Source organism: Gambusia affinis, linkage group LG21, assembly GCF_019740435.1.
Source record: "Gambusia affinis linkage group LG21, SWU_Gaff_1.0, whole genome shotgun sequence".
Lineage (NCBI taxonomy): Eukaryota > Metazoa > Chordata > Actinopteri > Cyprinodontiformes > Poeciliidae > Gambusia > Gambusia affinis.
Window position 1 is genome coordinate 896,048 of NC_057888.1, and position 24,099 is coordinate 920,146.

At 40.6% G+C, this 24,099-nt stretch overlaps 1 protein-coding gene across 3 annotated transcripts; it reads left to right on the forward strand.

Moving 5' to 3' along the window:
* On the forward strand, window positions 1-23,672 carry LOC122824382 (NACHT, LRR and PYD domains-containing protein 3-like). 3 transcript variants are annotated; one of them, XM_044104984.1, is made up of 11 exons: window positions 1-181; window positions 1,480-1,626; window positions 2,655-2,774; window positions 4,326-4,552; window positions 7,162-8,932; window positions 10,776-10,958; window positions 18,366-18,536; window positions 19,265-19,438; window positions 20,554-20,727; window positions 21,543-21,692; window positions 22,174-23,672. In XM_044104984.1, exons 2-11 carry the CDS (start codon window positions 1,499-1,501, stop codon window positions 22,181-22,183), a joined length of 3,108 nt encoding a protein of 1,035 aa, XP_043960919.1. In that variant the 5' UTR covers window positions 1-181; window positions 1,480-1,498; the 3' UTR covers window positions 22,184-23,672. The 3 variants fall into 3 exon arrangements, with proteins under 3 accessions (XP_043960919.1, XP_043960920.1, XP_043960921.1); XM_044104985.1 differs by having other exon boundaries at window positions 2-181; window positions 7,165-8,932; XM_044104986.1 differs by lacking the exons at window positions 18,366-18,536; window positions 19,265-19,438; window positions 20,554-20,727; window positions 21,543-21,692; window positions 22,174-23,672 and adding an exon at window positions 12,220-12,475 and having other exon boundaries at window positions 2-181.
* The last annotated feature ends 427 nt before the right edge of the window (window positions 23,673-24,099 follow it).

The window sequence follows — 24,099 nt, forward strand, 5'->3', positions numbered from 1 at the left end:
GTATTATAATGTTTTGGATGTTACAGTCTGTAACTAAAGGTATTTTTTTAATGACTTTAAATTGTACAGATATTTTTTACAGTGTACACATCACAAGCTGAGCTCCTCCTCCTCACCTGTATCAAGCAGATCACCTGCAGCGTCTCCATTTAGTGACGCAGACATCTCAGCAGCAGATCCAGTGAGTACACACACTTTCTATCAAATTGGTTCTGATCCGTTTTCCAGCTTTTCTCTGTTTCCGGGTCAGAGAAGCGAGAACAGACCGAACCTTTCAGTCCCAGTTTGAACTAATCTGAGCAGCAACTTCCTCTGTTTAAATCTAATCTCTGTTTGTGTAAAAGTGGTTTAATGTCAGATATATTAATGCGCTGCTGTCATTTAATGTCTGAATAGAAAGTTTGTCACTTTAACTCTGGAAATAAACGTCTTTAAGTTTTGACGCCTGTCAGACAGCGGCCTGTTGGGACGTTATGACCTGAATGTTGATCAACAGGTTTGTTCTGCCAGTAGAGGCTCATGGGAAATGTAGTTGAAATCTTCTGACTACAGAATCTTTTATTCTAGAAACACTGAAAGTTTTTGAACTTTATTGTTTTCTTTAAGCCTAAAAAATCTACCTGAACTATTAACTGTAAATATTTATTCCACAAATCAAACGAGGATTTTGATGTTTCTGTTAGTGATGAAAACAAAGTCATGTGACTCAGTGGAACAGAAAATGAAACTAACTTTGTTCTTCAGATCAGACTCCATTTTGAGACGGAGGACAGAAATAACTTGTGGTTTTAAGACATCAGATTGTTGTTGTGTTTCTACATAATGAAATTGGAGTGGGGCCCTCAGTGATGAATAGAGGAATAAATAAAGTCTTAGTCAGGCCTTAGGCTGCAGCATGAGGCTGTGGGTGTGTCTGCAGGGGGCAGAGAGGATGGAAGGTGGACAGATTGATTCTCAGCTGTTGGGGAAAAGCTGATCTTTATCCATAAAGTGGTTGTTGACTTTATGTATCTGCAGCGTTTCCCAGACGGTATCGGTACCAACAGTTTGTGTCCTGGGTGGGTGGAATCATCAGCAGCAATACAACTGGCCTTCCTTTGCAGTCTGCCAGTATGTATCAGGTCCAGGTTCGGTAACCGACTCCCCACCATCCACTGGGCCGTTTCCACCAGCCGGGCCAAGTCCTTTTTGTCCTGGATGGTCCAGTTGTGGTCCCACCCAGTCATGCTGAGGCAGAGGATGCTCTCCATCACGGCTCTGTAGAAGTTCTTGAGCCACTGAGCAGGGAGTCCAGCCCTTTACAACTTCCTGAGGAAGAAGAGTCTCTGTTGGACCTTCCTGGTCAGAACAGAGAACAATTCAGACCCAGACCTTGTTACCTGCTGGATCCGGTTCCTCTGATCCTCTGAACACATGATGGGAATCAACTTTCTGCTCACTGGATCACTGGGAACTGACTGGTTCTGGTTTCTCTTTCAGACTTACTAAAGTCCAGAAGATGGAAGATTTGGACCTAAAGAAGGACAGAGCAGAACCTCCAGGATCCGTCTGTCCCTCTATGAGGAGTGACTGGTCCAAAGGAAACCCTCCATTCTTCAGCAAAGAACCAGAACCATCAGACCCAAAGTAAGAAACCAGTTTCTAACTGGTTCATGTGACTCCACACAGATTTATTTAATATTAACTTGTTTATCTTCAGTAAATAAATAAAAAGTAACTTAATTTTTATGCAAACTTAAAGCTAAACACAGAAACTCAGTTAATATTTAGATTTTGAATGAAACTCTGAGTGAATCAATGATGGAAGAAACAAAAACAACCTAAACTTTAAAGAACAACAATTCAGAGATTGTATCTAAACCCACTGAAAGAGGGAAACTTCTTTACTGGGAACACTGGGACCAGTTTACATACTGGGAACACTGGGACCAGTTTACATACTGGGAACACTGGGACCAGTTTATATACTGGGAACACTGGGACCAGTTTATATACTGGGAACACTGGGACCAGTTTACATACTGGGAACACTGGGACCAGTTTACATACTGGGAACGCTGGGCCCAGTTCATATACTGGGAACGCTGGGACCAGTTTATATACTGGGAACACTGGGACCAGTTTATATACTGGGAACACTGGGACCAGTTTATATACTGGGAACGCTGGGACCAGTTTATATACTGGGAACACTGGGAACAGTTTATATACTGGGAACGCTGGGCCCAGTTCATATACTGGGAACGCTGGGACCAGTTTATATACTGGGAACACTGGGACCAGTTTATATACTGGGAACACTGGGACCAGTTTATATACTGGGAACGCTGGGACCAGTTTACATACTGGGAACACTGGGACCAGTTTACATACTGGGAACGCTGGGCCCAGTTCATATACTGGGAACGCTGGGACCAGTTTATATACTGGGAACACTGGGACCAGTTTATATACTGGGAACACTGGGACCAGTTTATATACTGGGAACGCTGGGACCAGTTTATATACTGGGAACACTGGGAACAGGTCGGATGACGACCCAGAACTTTAAACCTTCTGCTTCTCTGCAGCAGTTTGTGTTCAGATCTTCTTCAGTGTTTTTATCAGAGTTTCTCAGTAATTGATGTGATCTGAATAACATGTTTGTGTTTCAGAGATCAGAACCTCAGACTGAGAGCAGAACCTCCAGGATCCGTCTGTCCCTCTATGAGGAGTGACTGGTCCAAGGGAAACCCTCCATTCTTCAGTAAAGAACCAGAACCATCAGACTCAGAGTAAGAAACAGTTTCTAATGATTCCTGTGACTCTGCAGAGACCAACCAGGATTTAAACTTTGATTTCAGCTTAGAAACTGATTGATGGAGACCAAAACATCATTTTAAATAATTTTAGTTGTTTTTTCAGTTGTGATCTAAACGGTTCTTTGAGAGAACAGAACAAACTGTGGAGGAAAAACTAAATAGTTTCCTTTGTGTCTTTATGAATCTCTAGCAGCTTCATGTTCCACTGAGGTTTGGGGCCTCAAGTGTAAAAGAGTGAGCAGTTTTCACACTAACAGACAAACTTAGAAAAGTGCAGTGCACAAATAATTTTGATTCATAAAGCCGTATGTACATACCTGCTCATCTTTCCTTTATAAATCCCAATTTGCAGGAAATAAAGCAGCTGCTGGTCCACCTGTCACCACCCATAAATACATATTAATGTAAACTAGTATAAATACCCAGAAGTCGCCAAACATGTGAAGCAGTAACCATGGCAACGTCCATGTTTGTAGCAGTATTAGTATTTATAATACTAATAATTACATATTTTTATTTAAAATGTGCTTTCAGGACACATAAGGTCACCTGATCAATAATCAAAGCTGTCTGGAGTCAATCTGATGATCCAACCAGGTTTTATTTTAGTGAAAATAAATGACCCATAGATGAATTCAGACGATGCGTTACATTATGAGACACAAACTGAGGAAAATTATTATTTAAAATTATATTTAATTTCTATATATTTATTGTTTTACGTGAAAAGAATCTTTTGAATCTGAGAGTTTCTGGTTTGACTTTTTGAAAAGTATGTGTGGATCTTTAAGTATGCCTGGTTTAGAAAGTAAAGTGGAGGTCAAAGGTCAGGTCATTAGTCATTAATGTGAAGGTTCTCAACACATCAATTTATTTAATGTCTTTGGTGACAAACAAACCCAGAAACAGACAAAACAAACAGAACCAGATGGAAATCAGAACCAAGTGCATTAAAGGAACCTGAACATCTAAATTAAACAGGAACTGGATTCAATAAAGATGGACTGTAACTAAACTACAACTATAAACAATTAATCAATAAAACTACAAAGTGAACAAAGAACCAAAGTCCAAAGAATCATCATGAAGTCAGATTTAACAAAAAATAAGACAAATTTAAATAACTTCTTATCATTGCTATCATGTCCAAATAATTCTCTGTCACAGTACAAGGCTCTTTATAAAGTTCTTAGATTAATGCAAACTGGATCTGAATCCTGTTTACTGGTGTTCCACCATTAAAGAATGATCCATGTTTCTACACTGGAATCTAGATTAGAATCAGATTTTGGTCTTTGAGCCTCTGATGGAAACAGTTTTCTACTCTGACTCAGACAGAATAAAGATTTCAGATGGATCAATAAACCAAAGAAAGATCAATCATAACACCAAATATAGAATGAAATATTTCAAACCAGAGATCATCAATGTTCTGAGGTTCTGTTCTGACTCAGGTTCTGGTACCAGGACAGCTCCAGCCTGTTGTCAGTGAACTATTTCAGTGATGAAGAAATGTCTTCACAGAGGGAGGAAGAGGAGCAGCGTTGGTGAGGAGGAGCAGCCGTCCTGCTGTGCTTTGTGTCAGAAGGTTCTGATGGATCCGGTCTCTATCAGCTGTGGTCACTGGTTCTGCAGACAGTGCATCAGGTTCTACTGGGACCAGTCTGGACCCTCCTCCTGCCCCCAGTGTGGAGAAAGACCCAGAACAGGAGCTGGACTGCTGACAGCCAATCAGAGCAGCTGTACTCCAGGTGAGACTGAACACCTCCAATCAGAGCTTCCTTCTGTCGTCTGTTGAACCAATTCAATGTCTTTAGTTGGGATTTGGACATTCATGTTTTCATAAGTCTTCCTCTGACCAATTATTTCAACTAAATCTCTGTATTTCCAGCTGGTTTAAATGGTTTTGATTTAAAGTGACTCTTCTCAGCGTTTTGTGCTAATTGCAGTAAAACTGAACATCTTATTAAATCTGATGGTCATGTTGATGCATGAACTAGGCAGCCTAGTACTGAACTAGTGACATGCTGGGAGACTAACATTGTATTATGGTATGTAAAAGTCAGTCCCAGGGATCTTTAGATAAAAATTCACCACATTATTGAACTCTGATTAGATGAATAATGCACAGAATCAGTAACTCCAAAAGGAAACAACAACAGAGATTACACAGCACTCAAAAAACTTGTATGGTCTTCTGAGTTCAACCCCTGTCTACCACCGGTTGGCCCTTACTCAGATTCTTGAGCCTACAGCGCCATCTAGTGACCAAAGAGGAAATATATCACATATTTGGCTCCTGCAGTGCTTGGAGATAAGAAGGTGGAAAAAGCAACCTGCTTCACTGCTGTTTTTATAGAATGAGGGAAGAAAAGTCTGAGACAGAAACCTTTATTTACTCTGATAATATAGCATAGATTGCAGTTTTATGTTCATATATATAACATGTAAAACAATTGCAATTAAAGTAAATATCATTTATTTGCCCTCCTGTTTAATCCAAGTTAAATCACCAGTCTGGGTCTAAAAACATGATATAATGCTGATTACATTTAGAACCGGCCCAAGGCATACATGAACTAAGAACGTCAATGCAGCCAAATTTGATTTAATGATTTCAGGATAGATAAAATAAAAGATTATAAATGGTTTAAACATTTAAATTTAAGATTTTAAGAAGCTGGCAAGTTTACTTTGTAAAAGTTTAAAGAACAATTTTCATAGTTAGATTGATTTGTTGCTACAGCTGCAATCTGAGGCTCTCAGTTTAATCTTTGAGTTTTAACTGTTCATTAATGCATCTTAGTAAACTACAATTACATTTGACTGCTCAGCCACTTAAACTAGGCCGTCTCTTCCAGATTTCACTAAATCTATGGTGACATGCTAAATCAAATTCTGCTCAAGGCCTCATAAAATATTGGACCGGACCTGCATGATGAGCTAGTCCTGCTGCACATCTCCGATTCTGGATGTTGAGGGACAAATGAACATGAGATTTAATTTATGTGACTTTAGTAGCTCTTTCATTTTGTGTCTGTTGAGTTTTTATTAAGTGCCACAGAAACTGTTTTGGTTGCCCAAGCTTTATAGGAGTTGTTCTGATCTCTGCGCAGCCAGGCATCAACTCTTCTTGACGTTAATTAGGCAAAGCATTTAGTATGCTTTGTGTTGCCGCAAAAAATAAACTACAATAAACCAGCGTGCTTTGCTAGTCACAGGCAAGCATGAAATCTCCTCCACAGGCTGAACCACCGGTCCATTAACGCACCCGTTAACCAGGATTTCAAACTTTATCAATACAGACAGAGTCAGCATGTTGAGACGTAAACACATCACATATCTTTTTCATAAAGAAATATTCTCACTGCACGCTCAACACGCAGCTTTAAACTTGACTCCTACCTTGATGAATTTTACAAAGAAACATGGATCATCCTCCTCACAGGGGGTTGATATAAATGTCCATATAGGTAAGTCTATAAAGGCAATCCGCACCGAGGTAAACTACAGAGATCAAGCCATGAAAACGCGCGAAGCAGCCAACATACAGAGGCGCCAGCGGTGTGATTGGTCTGCGCTCCCTGTTCAATGCATCAACAATAACATTTATAAACCCATCTATCTTTCAGGAATAATTCTGCCCTGCCAGTGAAATGCTCAATGCAGAAGAAACTTTGCATTCCGGCTTATTCAAAAAAAGAAAAATAATTTTTAAAGAACCCCATTTTTTTTCTTTCTAATAGAAACAAAAATATACAAGGCTTTACCTGGTGGGTGGGCACGTAAAGCATGGCAGCCCGCCATGCTTATAATACATTGGGGAACACCCTCTAATAATTCTAATAATCTATTGTTTACTTCTAAAGGACGAAATCAGTCCCATGTCATTTTCAAACTACTGCTCTTTGAAAACATCCAATCCAGTCTTTGACAGAGAGATGCTGTTTTAAATGTCAACACTACCAGATACAATGAGCGGTTTCTCTGACAGATTAGAGCTTTTCCTCTAAATTTTCTTCATTAAGGCTGGAAAATTCCAGTAGAAAACATTTTTATTTTTTTCTTTCATCTGAAGCTTTTATTTGTGGGAGAAGGTCGGATAGAAATTGTAAAATGAAGACATGGTAACATGATGCAGAAGAGTTCATGTTGCTCAAAGCATTTAATGGATGTGTTTCTGTTAGTGTTTAGTCATCTGATTTGATTTGTGAATTAAATACTTAGAACAAATTCTGTTCACAAAACAGAGGCAGAAATATTACGTTTGATAATAGAACAATATTCTTTTTATGATGATGGATCAAATTCTGTTTCAGATGTCTTTTTTAATTTCAGTTGATTTTTTTCTTTGTTTCAGCAGATGTTGTTCTGCAGCAGGTTCTAAAGGAACATAAGATCAGTCTGAAGAAGAGATGTGAATGTGTGACTGAAGAAAGTGATGAATCAGGAAGTAGAACCCTCCTCAACAGGATCTACACTGATCTCTACATCACAGAGGGACAGAGTGAAGAGATTAATACCCAACATGAAGTGAAGCAGCTGGAGAGAGCTTCAAAGATCCAGAACCTCCATGACTCTCCAATCAGGTGTCATGACATCTTTAAATCCTTTCCTGATCAACATGGAGCCATCAGAGTGGTTCTGACCAACGGCGTCGCTGGTGTTGGAAAAACCTTCTCAGTGCAGAAGTTCACTCTGGACTGGGCAGAGGGCTTGGAGAACCAAGATGTCAGTGTGGTGGTTCTGCTTTCATTCAGGGAGCTGAACTTGATCAGAGATGAGCAGCACAGTCTTCTCACGCTGCTCCATGTTTTCCATCCAACACTCCAGAAGCTCCCAGCAGAGCAGCTGGCTGTCTGCAAACTTCTCTTCATCTTTGATGGCTTGGATGAAAGCAGACTTTCACTGGACTTCAACAACAGTCCGCTGGTTTCTGACATCACACAGAAGTCATCAGTCAATGTTCTGCTGACAAACCTCATCAAGGGGAACCTGCTTCCCTCAGCTCTCATCTGGATAACTTCCAGACCTGCAGCAGCCAATCAGATCCCTCCTTCATGTGTTTCCAAGGTAACAGAAGTACGAGGCTTCACTGACTCCCAGAAGGAGGAGTATTTCAGGAAGAGGTTCAGTGATGAAGAGCTGTCCAGCAGAATCATCTCCCACATCAAGACCTCCAGGAGCCTCCACATCATGTGTGGAATCCCAGTCTTCTGCTGGATCACTGCTACAATTCTGGAAAACATGTTGACCTCAGAGCAGGGAGGAGAACTACCTAAGACCATGACTGACATGTACTCACACTTCCTGCTGGTCCAGACAAAGAGGAAGAAGAACAAGTACCAAGGAGGACATGAGACAAGTCCACAGGAGCTGATGGAAGCTGACAGAGAAGTTCTTCTGAAGCTGGGGAGGCTGGCGTTTGAACATCTGGAGAAAGGAAACATCATGTTCTACCAAGAAGACCTGGAGCAGTGTGGTCTGGATGTCACAGAGGCCTCAGTGTACTCAGGAGTTTGTACAGAGATCTTCAAAAGAGAGAGTGTGATCTTCCAGAAACCAGTCTACTGCTTTGTTCATCTGAGCATCCAGGAGTTTCTGGCTGCAGTCTACATGTTCCACTGTTTCACCACAAGGAATACAGAGGTAGTGGAGAAGTTCCTGGGAGAAACATACACATCTCTGGATGGCATCATGAAAAAAGTCCTAGAGAAATCCTTCTCCAGTAAAAATGGCCACCTGGACCTGTTTGTTCATTTCCTTCATGGCCTCACTCTAGAGTCCAACCAGAGACTTTTAGAAAGCCTTCTGGGTCAGACAGAGAACAGTCCAGGAACCATCCAGAGAATCATCAACAATCTGAAGGAGATGAATACTGATGATATCTCTCCTGATAAAAGCATCAACATCTTCCACTGCCTGGTGGAGATGAACGACCTCTCAGTTTTTCAGGAGATTCAACATTTCCTTAAATCAGGGAATAGACTGTCAGAGATCCAGTGTTCAGCTCTGGCCTTCATGCTGCAGATGTCAGAGGTTCTGGATGAGTTGGACCTGGAGAAGTACAATACATCAGAATCGGGACGACTGAGACTGGTTCCAGTTGTGAGGAACTGCAGAAAGGCTCGGTGAGTCCAGATCAGTGATGGCATAGTTACTTTGAAAAAGTAACTTTAATCGGATTTCTGATTAGCCCTTGAAAAAGTAACTTAGTTTCATTACTTATTAACTGATTTGGAAAGTAACTAAGTCACATTAAAAGTGACTTTTTTAGTTACTTTCAGCAGCTGCTAACAACCCTCTGCCACCTGTGAAAATTGCAATTGATCTTTGCCAATTCTTAATTGCAAGTTGTTTTATAATGGTAACATCAACAGTGTATCTCCTCTGATAACTGAAGGGGAGATTGTTTAATGGTTACAACAGCACAAAAAACAATCTTTGTATGTTTCACTCCAAGGTACAATAACCTGAACAGGTGATCAACTCAAAACCACTCTTACCTTTTTACTCTCTGTCTTGCTTTGTTGTTTAAGCACACCTGTTGCCGTGGCAACCACATGAGCTGCGCAAGCCAAGCAGAGATTTAATTAAAAACAAAACATTCAGTCCGTTACAATATTAGGTTTTCAGACTTGATGTTTACTTTGTGATTATTAATTAGCCTCTCATGAACACAGTCCTAGTTGATGAGCTGATTTAAACTCCTGCTCTGCTAGTCAGTTGGTCTTTGAGTTGTCTTTTTTTTGTTAGTGGAACCAAAACGCACTGAATTGTGCAACTCCTTGATGAAACAATAATAACAGATTATTATTTGTAATTATTGAACACACTTTGTTGATTTTTTTTTTTTTACTTTTTTAATTCTTTAATAAAACTACAAACGTTTTGGACTCAAAACCTTCCCATAATCGATCACAATCAACGTATTGAGCTCCCCTGATTAAGACATTCCAGCCTCTTCTAGTTACTGGGAGAACTTCCACTGGTTCACCATGAAAGATGCTGCTTCATGTGGGGATCCACAGTGGATCATCTGATGGGGAGAGAGGAGGACAGCTCTGCTGGAAGCATCAGGCTGCTTTTAGCAGAGCTGTTGGATCCATTCATGACCATCTGGTTCTTTCCATCATGATCTATATTTAATATCTATAGTAGGGTGGTGGGGGGCAGTTTGTGAAGGAAACTGAACTTTCCTTCACAGACTGATAGAAGATCTTCAACATCTGGCTGCAGCTGCAGCTCCTGGTTTCCTCAGGAAGGAGATCTTGGTGACTGTTTAGTGTCAGGAGTTCATCTGGATGTTGGATCCAGATGAAGATGCTTTGATTACATTTTACATCCAGCAGACAGTCAGATCCTAACATGGACACCTGAAGATATTTACTGAGTTCTGCTGTTTTACTGCAGATGGTTTTAATATTTAATAAAATCATTGATTGTTCAGATGAATTGTCCTCCTGTCCAGAGTTTCTCCTGCCTCTCAGCCATTGGCTGCTGGAGACAGAGAGGAGCCATGATCCTAGAAGCTGAAGTTTGTCTAGAAAATGGATGAATAGAAACTATTTTCTGATCATCACCATCCGCTCCACCATGTTGGTTCTGTTAGGATTTCAGCTCCACTGATTTCATCCGTTCCTTCATCTTCCAATGAGAATCATGTTTTAAAGTCATGTGATGAAGAGTTTCTGATCCAGATTGTTGCTGCAGCAGTCAGAGCTCAGCATGAAGAAACAGGGAGGTTTGCTAACAGGCAGCCAAGATGGCCGCCGCTAAAACCTTCAGTTGTTCTGAGAACATGAAGCTGGACCGGAACCAGAACCAGAACCATGATGTTAATTATGAAATGATCAAACTCAGTAAACTGATGTGAAGATCAGATGTTCATCAGATGATATCAATGTTATTAAATGTGTTTATATAGATTATCTGGGTTAATTAGAACTGACTTTATTTCTTCTCTATTCACAGACTTTGTGGCTGTAAACTCACAGAGGATGAATGTGAAGTTGTGGCTTCAGCTCTGAAGTCCAACAAACATCTGACTGAACTGGAAATAAATTGGATCAACATAGATGGAACCAGAACCAACTCTGGACTGAATCATGTGTTTGAGATCCTGGAGAGTTCAGTCTGTAAAGTCAAGAGTCTGAGGTTTGTCTTCTCTGTTTATCCTATATTTTTCATTGATACTTTAATACTTATTTATCTTTACGTTTATTCAGTTTTCTTTTTAAAACAATCTGCCCTCAAAAAGTCAGAATATAATTTCTAAAATCTTTTGTTTTGTATATGAATTATTTTTCCTTTTTCGGACTTTGAGAATATTGCTATTTATTTTTCACTTTAAAATGTTTTGGACTGATGAACAAAAATAAGTTCAATAAGTCAAATGATGATAATTAGTGAGGAGATGTTTCATTTTGGTCAGGGTTATTTGTTATTTAAAACAGAGCTGAAATAGTAAGAACAAATAGAAACTATAATATGAATAAAAACTGACAGCAGCAGCCGGTTCCTCCAGCTCAGCTTTGTCCTGAATCTGTGGTTCTGTTGGACCAGGTCAGAGAAGAACCGTCTCTTCAGTCTGACAGCTGTTAGTCAGTTGGAGCCTCATCTCTCTGAGCTCAGAGATGGTTCATCAGGTCACTGATCAGAAACTTTAGAGCTGATTCAGAGTTCCTCCATTGTGTTTCTGGTGATCAGATATGATCATTACTGATCAGAATTGATCAGATATGATCAGTGGTAAATAAGGCATGTGTCCTCACTGCAGCAAACATCTGATCCTTGTCTCTGCTGTCCCTCCTCTGTTGGGAAGTCAGCATGTAGATGTACCACAACATCTGCTTGTTGGTGATTGGCTGAGCTGTTGTCATGGCAACATGCAGGTAGACAGACGGCAGCATAGCAGCTTCTAGACCAGGAATCTTCAAATCCAGGTCTTTAGGTTCAGATAAACCAACCATCACTTTGATGGACTCTCAGGTCTTCTGGTTCTGGTTCTGCTCTGCATCCCCAGAACCAGAACCAAACGAGGAGAAGCGGCATTTAGCATCTATGCACCACAAATCTGGAACAAACTTCCAGAAAACTGTAAAACAGCTGAAACACTGACTTCCTTTAAATCTCGACTAAAAACCCACTTGTGTAGAGTTTTATTTGAAACGTAATCAATTACAAATTTAGTGATGAAACCTGACTTAATGTTTGTGTTTTGATTGTTGATTTTATGTCACATTGTGTTTTTGTGTTTCTTATGATGTAAAGTACTTTGAAATGCCTTGATGCTGAAATGTGCTATACAAATAAAATTTGATTTGATTAAGATTGTCACGCCCCCCCCATAGGCAATGACAAAAATGGGAGACAGACGAGCGGATCCAAATAACAATTTATTTGTTTCCCAAAAAAGTATGCGCTTTGAGGACTGTTCAGCCAGTCCGAGAGAAGTGTGGAGCAGTGCTGCCTGTTCCGGTCAGGTCCGGAGGCCAACCAAGCAGGGCAGGTGGCTGACTAGATGCCAGTATTTATTAGCCACCAGGTGCGTTCAATCAACAGTCCATCCCACTGCTTCCTGAAAGAACAAAAACAAATAGTGGACTAGACTACAGACCCCTACTGGATAGGAGGGGACTGTCACACTCCCCCCCATAAAAATGGAGTCCCTAATGGAACTCCAAAAAGACACAGCAATTCAACTAACTAACCAGGAGACAACAACATTAACAAAGTTTGCTGCCTTACCACAATCACCCATACAGTCCCCACCTTAACAGCTCACCCACTCCAGCCACTGGAAAAGCCTATAAGGATCTTGTAGAGAAGGGGAATGAAAATTAAAGGCATGATTTTTAAATCTAGGGACAAGGTGCCCTGGATAAAGCATCTGCCACAATATTATCAGAGCCTCTAATATGGCGGATATCCAGGCAATAAGGCTGCAAAAACAACATCCATCGCATCAATCTGCGATTCGGACACTGCAATGAATGCAAAATTGTTAGGGGGTTATGATCGGTATAAACCACCAAAGGAACACTGCCAGAATCTAGATATACTTCAAAATGCTGTAAGGCCCAAATTAATGCCAGTGTTTCTTTTTCAATGACAGAATAGTTTACCTGAAAATGGTTGAATTTCTTAGAGTAGAAACTCACAGGTCGATCAACCCCATTATCATCTTGCTGAAATAAGACAGCACCTGCACCTACATCACTCGCATCCACATGCAGGTCAAAAGGATGATCCAATCGTGGAGCTGCCAGAACAGGGGAAGAACAGAGAACAGATTTGACATCATCAAAAGCTTTCTGACAGGATGCTGACCAGGTGTACTTCACCTTATCCTTCAGCAAATCTGTCAACGGAGAAACCACCGTGGAGAAGTTCTTACAAAAACTGCGGTAGTACCCCACGAGACCCAGGAACCGCTGGAGTTCTTTTTTTGTGGTTGGTACAGGATACTGCAAAATTGAGGTTACTTTGGCTTCCACTGGACGCACAGTCCCTTGCCCCACCACCTTACCCAGATAGGTAACAGTGGCCTTAGCAAACTCACACTTTGACAAGTTGATGGTCAGATGTGCTTCAGCCAGCCTTTCAAACAGCTTACGTATGTGAGCCAGATGTTTATTCCACGTATCACTAAAAACCACCACATCATCCAAATATACGGCACATCCCTCCAACCCAGATACAACCATGTTCATGAGACGCTGAAATGTTGCCGGTGCATTTCGCAATCCGAAACTCATTACAGAATAAGAGAACAGACCACAGGGAGTTATAAAGGCAGAGATCTCTTTAGCTCTCTCAGACAATGGGACTTGCCAATAACCCTTCAATAAATCAAATTTGCTGACAAACTGAGCTGAACCCACCTGATCAACACAGTCTTCCATACGTGGCATAGGGTAAGCATCAGATTTTGTAACCATGTTCACTTCCCGGTAATCAGTACAAAATCTAAAACTTTTGTCTGCCTTCTCCACCAACAAACAAGGTGATGCCCAGCTAGATGCAGAGGGTTCAGCAATACCATTATCAAGCATGTACCGAATCTCCTCATCCATGACCTTCCGCTTCGCTTCAGATATCCTGTAAAAACGCTGACGAATTGGTTGTGCCTCACCTACATCAATATCGTGTTGGATTAAGTGTGTCCTACTGGGCACATCAAACAAACAATGATATTCATTAAACATACCAGTCAACTCAGCGATCCCCTCCTGAGACAAGTGTGCAAATAAAGAATCCAAATTCCTCAATGCATCAGAATTGTTTAGCCTGCCAGTCAACAAACTCTCACTAGGTGGAATTACCTCATCGTTTTGAAGGGCAGACAAGAAACCCAAACAACCCACTGTAGCAACCACAGAAACAGTCTCATCAACCTGTGCCTCCTCATCTTTACTGGCAGACACCTGTGAATCCCGAGTATAGTATGGTTTTAATAAATTTACATGGCAAAGTTGTGTTGACTTCCTCCGCTTTGGCGTTGCCAGCAAATAGTTTTGATCTGATAGCTTGCGCAAAACTGTAAATGGGCCTGTAAATTTAGCCTGGAAGGGGGAGCTGACAACTGGTAATAATGCAAGTACCTGATCACCAGGACTAAAACACCGACGTTCCACCTTACGGTCATAAATGCGCTTCATTTTCTCCTGAGAAGAGGTCAACTTTTCTCTAGCCATTTCCACCCCCACATACAAACGACGCCTAAAACCATTGACATAATCAATTAACTTAATCGGGGGTTGTAAAGGTTTCACAGCATCATGCAACAGTTTAAGTGGCCCTCGCACTGCATGTCCAAAAACAAGCTCGTTTGGGCTAAAACCAGTGCTCTCCTGCACCACCTCACGAGCAGCCAACAAAAGCCATGGTAAACCCTCCTCCCAATCCCGGTTTAACTCCACACAGTAACTACGCAACAAAGACTTGAGGGTCTGGTGGAACCTCTCGAGAGCACCCTGACTCTGAGCATGGTATGCAGAAGCCTGATTATGTTTCACCTGGAGCAGTTTCAAAACTTGAGCAAATAAATGAGAAGAAAAATTTGAACCTTGATCAGATTGGATAACTTTCGGAATACCGAAAATAGAGATAAACTGGGTCAGAGCCTTCACCACAGACCTAGCAGTAATAGTACGGAGTGGATATGCAGCTGGATATCTTGTTGTCTGACACATTACTGTCAACAAATAATTACTTCCAGCTTTAGAACGAGGCAAAGGACCAACACAATCAATAATAAGATGTTCAAAGGGTTGCATAATTGCCGGAATTGGATACAAGGGAACCGGCTTAATATTCTGGTTCGGCTTTCCTGTCATCTGACAAGTATGGCAGGTTTTGATATATTCAGACACATCCTTTTTTAACCGAGGCCAAAAAAAATAACGCAGGATATAATTATAGGTTTTGTGGACCCCCAAATGCCCTGATTGATCATGGGAAGCCTGCAACACTTCACTGCGAAACTTAGAGGGAACAACAGTCTGCCAGAGTGGACCACCAACAAAATCTTCCCCATGTACCACCCATTTCCGTACCAACAATCCATCCTTCAACACATACCCTCTAGCCACACTCTCTTCCTCAGTGACAACCTGATCAAACAGATGAAAGAGAAGAATCTGCTCTCTGCTCATCAGGTCACTATGAGAAACAGATAAAAGAGAATCAGGGACATATACAGAGAAGAACTCACCTTCCTCTGCTCCCCCACCTTCCTGGTCAGGGACAGATGCAGACTCAGCCCGACGCATAGCTCGTGTCACTGCACAAGCTGTAAAAACCCCAGGGAAGCACTGAGCACTCTCATCCAACTTCCCTAACACAGGAGAAGAAGTTACTATAGGTGCAGGCAGCAGACAATCAGTCCACACCTGTCCACCAGCAAGATCATTGCCCAAGATTACATCCACTCCCTCAAGAGGAAGTGCAGGGCGCACCCCCATAATAACCTCTCCCTGAACCAATCCACAAGTCAATATCAGTTTATGCAGTGGAACTGGTTCCACCAAAAGTCCCATTCCCCGCATTAAAACATGATCTCCAGTGTTGGTTTCCTCAGAAAAGGGTAATACAGAGCTCACAATATATGAATTAAAAGCCCCAGTATCCCTCAACATTTTTACCGGCACTGTAGCATCACTCCCCACTATGGACACATGGCCATCAGAAATTAAAGGAGAAAAATCCCCCTGGTCCAAAGTGTACTTCCGTCCTACTCCCACCTGCTTGGAGGAAACAAAACCAGCATGTTTTTCAGAGGCAGCAAACGCAGCAGATTTCACTTGAGCACCCCGTTTAGGGCATTCACGCTTCCAATGGCCCCTGGCTTTACAATAATGACATACGTCAGTTGGATCCAAATAAACATGCCCACCTGAAACCCGTTCTGACCTACTGTTCAGATCAGGACCAACACCTTCCTCCTTCGCATGACCCCTCACAAAAGATTGACTGCCACTCCTGTAGCCAAAATCATTGCCAGTTTGATACCCACAGCCACCCCTGTGTAAAAGAACATATTCATCTGCTAGTTTAGCAGCTTCAGCAGCTGTCTTCACATTATGTTCACTGATGTATACAGCAATATGACTTGGTACAGAGTTTTTAAACTGTTCCAGGACAACCAAATTACAGAGGTCAACAAAAGTGCTAATTTTCAAGGAATCACACCACCTATTAAAATGGATTCCCAGCTCCCTGGCAAACTCAACATGTGTTTGTTTCCCACCCCTCTGCCATGTCCGAAACCTCTGTCTGTACGCCTCTGGTACCAACTCATAAGCTGTTAAAACAGCCTTCTTCACAGTGGTATAAACTTTACTGTCATCCACTGTAAGAGCACAGTATGCTTCTTGAGCCTTGCCTGTGAACACACACTGTAAAAGCAGTGTCCGATCTAGATCAGACCAACCTCTGCTATCAGCAACACGCTCAAACAGGGAGAAAAAAGTATCTGGATCCCATTCAGAAAACTGAGGAACCAAACGCAGATTATTGCCAACATCAAACGAGCTAGAAGTTCCCCTACCAGAAGCATCGAGGTGGGCGTGGCCCTCACCAGTTAATCGCAGTCTACATTCTTCCAACTCCATTTTTTTCACATCTAATCTTTTCTGTTCTATCGCAGCCTGCAGCAAAAGCAGCTCCCGCTTCTGTTCAAAAGTCAGGCTAGTGTCAACAGCATCAGCATCCAACCACGTGCCGGTAGCCTGCAATTTAGTTGGTCCTAACACACCTGAGTCAATTAGATTAGCTTTAATGATAGCGCTAATATTATCCTTAGACCGCTTATCACCGACCTCCAACTGAAAATGTTCAGCGATCTTTAACAATTGTTCGCGTGTGCAGCGCTCCAACCCTTCTTCAGACGGGTCTCGTAAAAACTCATCAACAGCAGCCATAACTTTACCAATTAGTCACCAAACACCTGAATTCCAGTCCCAATAGCAGCACTCTGAGCTCCCACAATCTCAAAACAACCACAGCGTCACAGTGACCCCGTCCCTCTAACTGCCTAACCAAAAGCTAACTAATCTCCCCCCCTAGTCTTCGGGTGTTACCGTGATGGGTTTTTATGCACTAACGCCCGAGAGTCCGGAAAAGCAACCAATAAATGGCGACCCCCCTGCAACTCCGGATGTGCTCCCGAGACAACTGCTCTGCCCACGTTCACACCACACTAAAATCCCCCCCACAACAAACTCCATAAAGGAAGTCGTTGTTAAGCCTAGCAGGGACAGAACCACCGCGACTTACTACGATTGCGATCACTCAAACTGCTACACAGACACACTCTCTCAAAACAGATGTATAATGGCTGCATCACTCACCAAACACGCTCGTCAACGTCCCCCAACAAGCCAGCGTTCACAAAACAAAGCACAATACTTGACAGCTGATCTCCAATCTGGGTTCAAACTGACGAGCCCCCATTTGTCACGCCCCCCCCATAGGCAATGACAAAAATGGGAGACAGACGAGCGGATCCAAATAACAATTTATTTGTTTCCCAAAAAAGTATGCGCTTTGAGGACTGTTCAGCCAGTCCGAGAGAAGTGTGGAGCAGTGCTGCCTGTTCCGGTCAGGTCCGGAGGCCAACCAAGCAGGGCAGGTGGCTGACTAGATGCCAGTATTTATTAGCCACCAGGTGCGTTCAATCAACAGTCCATCCCCCTGCTTCCTGAAAGAACAAAAACAAATAGTGGACTAGACTACAGACCCCTACTGGATAGGAGGGGACTGTCACAAGATATAAAACTATTTTAAAATTTAAAGTCCATTTTAAATTCCGACCAGAACCACTGAAGGCCCGACTGAAATATTCTAACAACACGTCATCCTAACATGTTCTGGTTCTGCTGGTTTGGACTCTAGAAACCAGTTTTACTGTATCAAATATTAAACATCAGTTCATCATTTTTGTTAGACTTTAACATTCAGTGAAATTAATTTTCTACAATTTTATTATTAATTTGTTCATATTTCAGTTTTAACCTGCATCCTGTTGGATTCAGCTCACATTTTTTATACTTTATTCAGATTGGAGAGATGCAGTTTGTCAGAGATCAGCTGTTCTTCTCTGGCCTCAGCTCTGAAGTCCAACCAACATCTGACTGAACTGGAGCTGACCAACAACAACCTGGAAGATTCTGGAGTGAAGGAGCTCTGTGGTTTCCTACAGAATCCTGAATGCAGAATACAACGATTAATGTAAGAAACCATGTTTTAGTCTGGATCTGATGTTTCTGATGTGAAAGTTGTGTTGCCACTAAACTGCAGACAGATGGCTGATATTCTACTGATCCACTCTGAGGGTCTTCATGGTAAAGTCTGCTTTCTTCTTCTATGGTTTGGTCCAGTTAAAGTTTCTTTGTTTTATAAAAGCACAATCAGTTCCTCCTCCCACCATGACATTCAACCAATCACAGAGTTCATTTCACAGACACAACCACACCTGTAGAGAGACGGTCAAAGGTCAGATTGGATACTAAAGGCTTATAAAACTGATATTAAGATCATTAAATGTCTTAATATCTACAAAACAATCAGATATAAAATCTGATAAAATGTCATTATGTCCAAGACAGAAATAATGATGTTGATACACATCTCTGACCTTCTCATCATAATTGATCAATAAACCATCCTTGATAAAACCACAAACTTTATTAATCTGTAAATTCCCAACCAGAACCACTGAAGGCCCGACTGAAATATTCTAACAACACATCATAATAACATGTAACTTAGTCCAAAACTGGTTTGGACTCTAGAAACCAGTTTTACTGTATCAAATATTAAACATCAGTTCATCATGTTTCTGGGACTTTTACATTCAGTGAAATTAATTTTCTACATTTTTATTATTAATTTGTTCATATTTCAGTTTTAACCTGCATCCTGTTGGCTTTAGCTCACATCTTTTATTCTTTATTTAGATTGATCAACTGCAGTTTGTCAGAGATCAGCTGTTCTTCTCTGGTCTCAGCTCTGAAGTCCAACCCCTCCCATCTGACTCAACTGGACCTGACAGGAAGAATCCTGGAAGATTCTGGAGTGAAGGAGCTCTGTGGTTTTCTACAGAATCCTGAATGCAGAATACAACGATTAAAGTAAGAAACCAAGTTATAGTTTGGATCTGATGTTTCTGATGTGAAAGTTGTGTTGTCAATAAACTGCAGACAGATGGCTGATATTCTACTGATCCACGCTGTGGGTCTTCATGGTAAAGTCTGCTTTCTTCTTCTATGGTTTGGTCCAGTTAAAGTTTCTTTGTTTTATAAAAGCACAAGCAGTTCCTCCTCCTACCATCACATTTAACCAATCACAGCGTTCATTTCACAGACACCAACCACACCTGCAGAAAAATATATGGCCTTGTTAAATGTAACTGACACCACGGTTGGTAAAGTGTGTTTTTCTTCTACTTGTAAGAATAACAGAACTATTTGTGTTCTGTTTCAACAACATATTATTTCTGTACCTTCATCTGTTTTCTATTGGAAGAATTTTGTCCCTGATTCACTATGGAAAAAGGTTTGGACTCATCATCAGAAACTTTTCATACACAATAAAATGAAAGATGTCTCTTTCAAACTGTAAAATCGAATTTATCCTACTAATCAATACATGATGAAATATACTAAAACAATAGACCCCAACTGTAACTTCTGCAAAGAGCATCCAGAAACAATTAGTCATTTATTCTGGAATTTTTGTATCACAAGAAAATTTTGGAAAGAGTGTAATAACTTTATAAATTGTAATATTGAAACTAAATGTTCCCTGAGGTATGAGGATATTATTTTTGATATTCATGGTAGGAATTCTGTTGCAGGCAACATGCAGGTAGACAGAAGGCAGCATAGCAGCTTCTAGACCAGGACTCTTCAAATCCAGGTGTTCAGTTTCAGATAAACCAACCTTCACTTTGATTAAGATATGAAACTATTTTAAAATTTAAAGTCCATTTTAATTCCCGACCAGAACCACTGAACACCCGACTGAAATATTCTAACAACACGTCATAATAACATGTTCTGGTTCTGCTGGTTTGGACTCTAAACCAGTTTTACAGGATCAAATATTAAACATCAGTTCATCATGTTTCTGGGACTTTTACATTCAGTTAAATTTAGTTTCTACATTTTTATTATTAATTTGTTCATATTTCAGTTTTAACCTGCATCCTGTTGGCTTCAGCTCACATCTTTTATTCTTTATTCAGATTGGAGGACTGCAGTTTTTCAGAGATCAGCTGTTCTTCTCTGGTCTCAGCTCTGACCTTTAACCCCTCCCATCTGACTGAACTGGACCTGAGTTACAACAACCTGAAAGATTCTGGAGTGAAGGAGCTCTGTGGTTTCCTACAGAATCCTGAATGCAGAATACAACGATTAATGTAAGAAACCATGTTTTAGTCTGGCTCTGATGTTTCTGATGTGAAAGTTGTGTTGCTACTAAACTGCAGACAGATGGTTAATATTCTATTGATCCACGCTGAGGATCTTCATGGTAAAGTCTGCTTTCTTCTTCTATGGTTTGGTCCAGTTAAAGTTTCTTTGTTTTATAAAAGCACCAGCAGTTCCTCCTCCCACCGTCACATCAAACCAATCACAGCGTTCATTTCACAGACACCAACCACACCTGCAGAGAGAAGGTCAAAGGTCAGATTGGAGACTAAAGGCTGATAAAACTCCGATATTAGGATCATTAAATATCTTAATATTTACAAACAATCAGATATAAAGTCTGATAAAATGTCTTTATGTCCAAGACAGACTGAAGCTTAATTCACTAAATAATGATGTTCATCCACATCTCTGACCTTCTGATCATAAATGATCAATAAACCATCATTGATAAAACTACAAACTTTATTAATCTGTAAAGATGAACAGATGTAGAAACATCAGGAATCAGTTTGACATTGAAAATGAATCTGAACTGAAATATAAGAGCTTTAATTCCTGACCAGAACCACTGAAGGCCCGACTGAAATATTCTAACACGTCATCATAACATGTTCTGGTTCTGCTAGTTTGGACTCTAGAAACCAGTTTTACTGGATCAAATATTAAACATCAGTTCATCATGTTTTTGGGACTTTTACATTCAGTGAAATTAATTTTCTACATTTTTATTATTAATTTGTTCATATTTCAGTTTTAACCTGCATCCTGTTGGTTCAGCTCACATCTTTTATTCTTTATTCAGGTTGAAGAGCTGCAGTTTGACAGAGATCAGCTGTTCTTCTCTGGCCTCAGCTCTGAAGTCCAACCAACATCTGACTGAACTGGACCTGAGCTGGAACAACCTGGAAGATTCAGATGTTCAGCAGCTGAAGCTTTTTGTTAAGAATGATAGGTAAGTAAATGTTTGCAGTGATTCCAGCTGCTGTCAGCATATTGAACTAAACCAGTTCCTATCAAAGCAAAGATCCAGTGTTCCCAGTAAAGCTGCAGCTTCTCAGTGGGAGGAGAATGGTTCAGGCTTCCTGATTGGACACAGAGACAGCAATCAGCCAATCAGAGGAGCAGCAGCTTGCTGTGTTCCTGTGTTGGTGTGGGTGTGAAGATGAGTGTTGTTGCTGTGTCCATGTCTCCAGGAAGTCCAGCTGGACTCCAGCGTCCAGCCGTCCAACATGTCTAGAGACAGTCAGTGGTCCTCATTCATCAAACTTGTTCTCTCAGTTCAATAGGAAACAACTGATCAGGTTGATGTTGGTCACAGCTCTGAGATCAGTCTGACTGCAGCCTGGAAACCACTGGTTCTGATTTCACAAACCATCATTGCAGAGAAGCTGGAAACTCACTGATCTGATCTCTACATTTTCTTCACTCTGCAGGTGGAGGTGATTAACTGTATAAAGAAGAGAATCATCTCTGTTTCTTGATGATCCTCAGAGGTTGAAGCTGCAGCAGTTTGAGTTTAAAGAGACTCTGAATGGATCATGATTACCTTTAACCTGAAAGATTGTCATTTTGTTTCTGGTATTGTTTTTCAATTTGATCAATGAGTATGAAGTTGAGTTCTACTCTGAGCTCCTTTTATTGGCTTCATGGAGTTTTGATCTGAACTCGATTCAACAGGAAAACAGTGAAATTAAATTTAGAGGAGTAGGCCTGGAAATTGGATTTATGTAAATGTATTTAAGTAGAGCCAAGACATAAAACACAAAACATTTAAAAGAAACTGTTGTTCTGTCAAAGGTTAATTCTCAACTAGATCTTGGTTCAGCTTTGAGAAGCCAATCTTGTAATTAATAATACAAAGAAATAACTAACAATCAATGATATTATGCTAATGTGCTTTGTTTTATTGAGAACCGTTCATCTTTTTCTTAATCTAATCATGACAGGTTATAATCATGGGAAAATTGTAATGATGGAGAATTAATCTAAGCTGTGTGGGATTTATAACTGAGAAGTGATCATTTTTTATTTCTGATCATTTTGGGGGAATTAATTGTTACAAATATTAATAATGATGAACAGTAGTAATGACCGGAAAATAAGGTGGTAGTTGAAGTAAAGTTTGGTGATTTAAATGATGATTATATTGAAAATGTTTAAATTATTTCAATCAGTAACATAGGGGCAGGATGTTACATGTGGCTGAGTGAGACGGAGAGGCATTGAGCAAAGGAGTGGAAGGTGAAGAAAAGTTGCAATAAGTTAAATATGAGACCAAAAGAAGTTTATATGATGTAAGAAAGGATGCATCTAGAAGCAGGCAAAAGGTCTCAGAACCACAAGAGGAACTACAGGCAACAAAATGGAGACAAATTAAGTTTATAGACAGCAGTCAGAAAATTAAAGCTCAGTACTGAAAACACACAGGAAACACGTCCTTATAAGGACCATAAGATTCTTGAAGTAGCAAATAAACAAACAGTCATGTACACAGGAAATCATGTTGGGTTTATAAAAATGATCGATGGAAATGTTTGAGGTTGTTTCCATAAATGACAGAGATTATGAAAGGAAAAAAGAGTTTAAATAGAGATAAAAGCCTCAGATTGAGATGAAAGTTTTATATCTTTGAGGAGTCAGCCTGTGGGTCAAAGGTTCAGGTTTCTGAATCTGGAAATTCTCCCAAAGCTGCTCTTTAGACTGAAATAACTCTTTTTGTTGGATAAAACAACCTTAGGGTTCCTGCTCAGGTCCAGTTAAAATGTTTATTTTTTGATTACTGGGATTTAAAACCTCCAGTAGTTGAACATTGGATTTCAACATGTTTTATAATTGAATGTTTTTTATATGATATCGTCTTTTTCTCCTTTCTCTTTGAATTAAATGACGTGTTGTATCTGGTGAGTTTTGCATTAAAGAGCAATCAAAATCATTATTGAAGTTGTGGACCTTCAATTATTGATCCTGTGACATTATTCCAGTTCTGTGATGGTAAAAGGTCTGGGTGCTTTTGTTCAAGAAACTCTAAGGAGATTTTTAATATGAAGGTTCTGTCCAGACTACTGGGATTAATCCAGTCCAAAAAGAAGAGCTAGATGTCCATGAGAGGAGGAGCTGCTGGGCCACGCAGTCAGGACAAACTGTCAGAAGAAACGGGGGAAGAAACTCCGAGAGGCCGGATGAATCCCTCTAGATACCGGGTTGGACAGGCTCCTTTGGGGTTCTGCTTGAAAAGGTTCAACAAGTTCAGGAATCTGGACCCTTTAAACAGAGATCTGGTTCAGGCTGTCCTGCCTTTCACTGAGTGGACAACAAAACCAAGAAATACAAAATACACCTCAGCATTAAGGCTGCATGTT

Coding starts and splice junctions, on each gene's coding strand:
- LOC122824382 (XM_044104984.1), top strand. CDS start 1,499: ATGGAAGATTTGGACCTAAAGAAGGACAGAGCAGAACCTCCAGGATCC. Junction 10,959..18,365: donor TGTAAAGTCAAGAGTCTGAG/GTTTGTCTTCTC, acceptor TACTTTATTCAG/ATTGGAGAGATGCAGTTTGT. Junction 19,439..20,553: donor TGCAGAATACAACGATTAAA/GTAAGAAACCAA, acceptor TTCTTTATTCAG/ATTGGAGGACTGCAGTTTTT.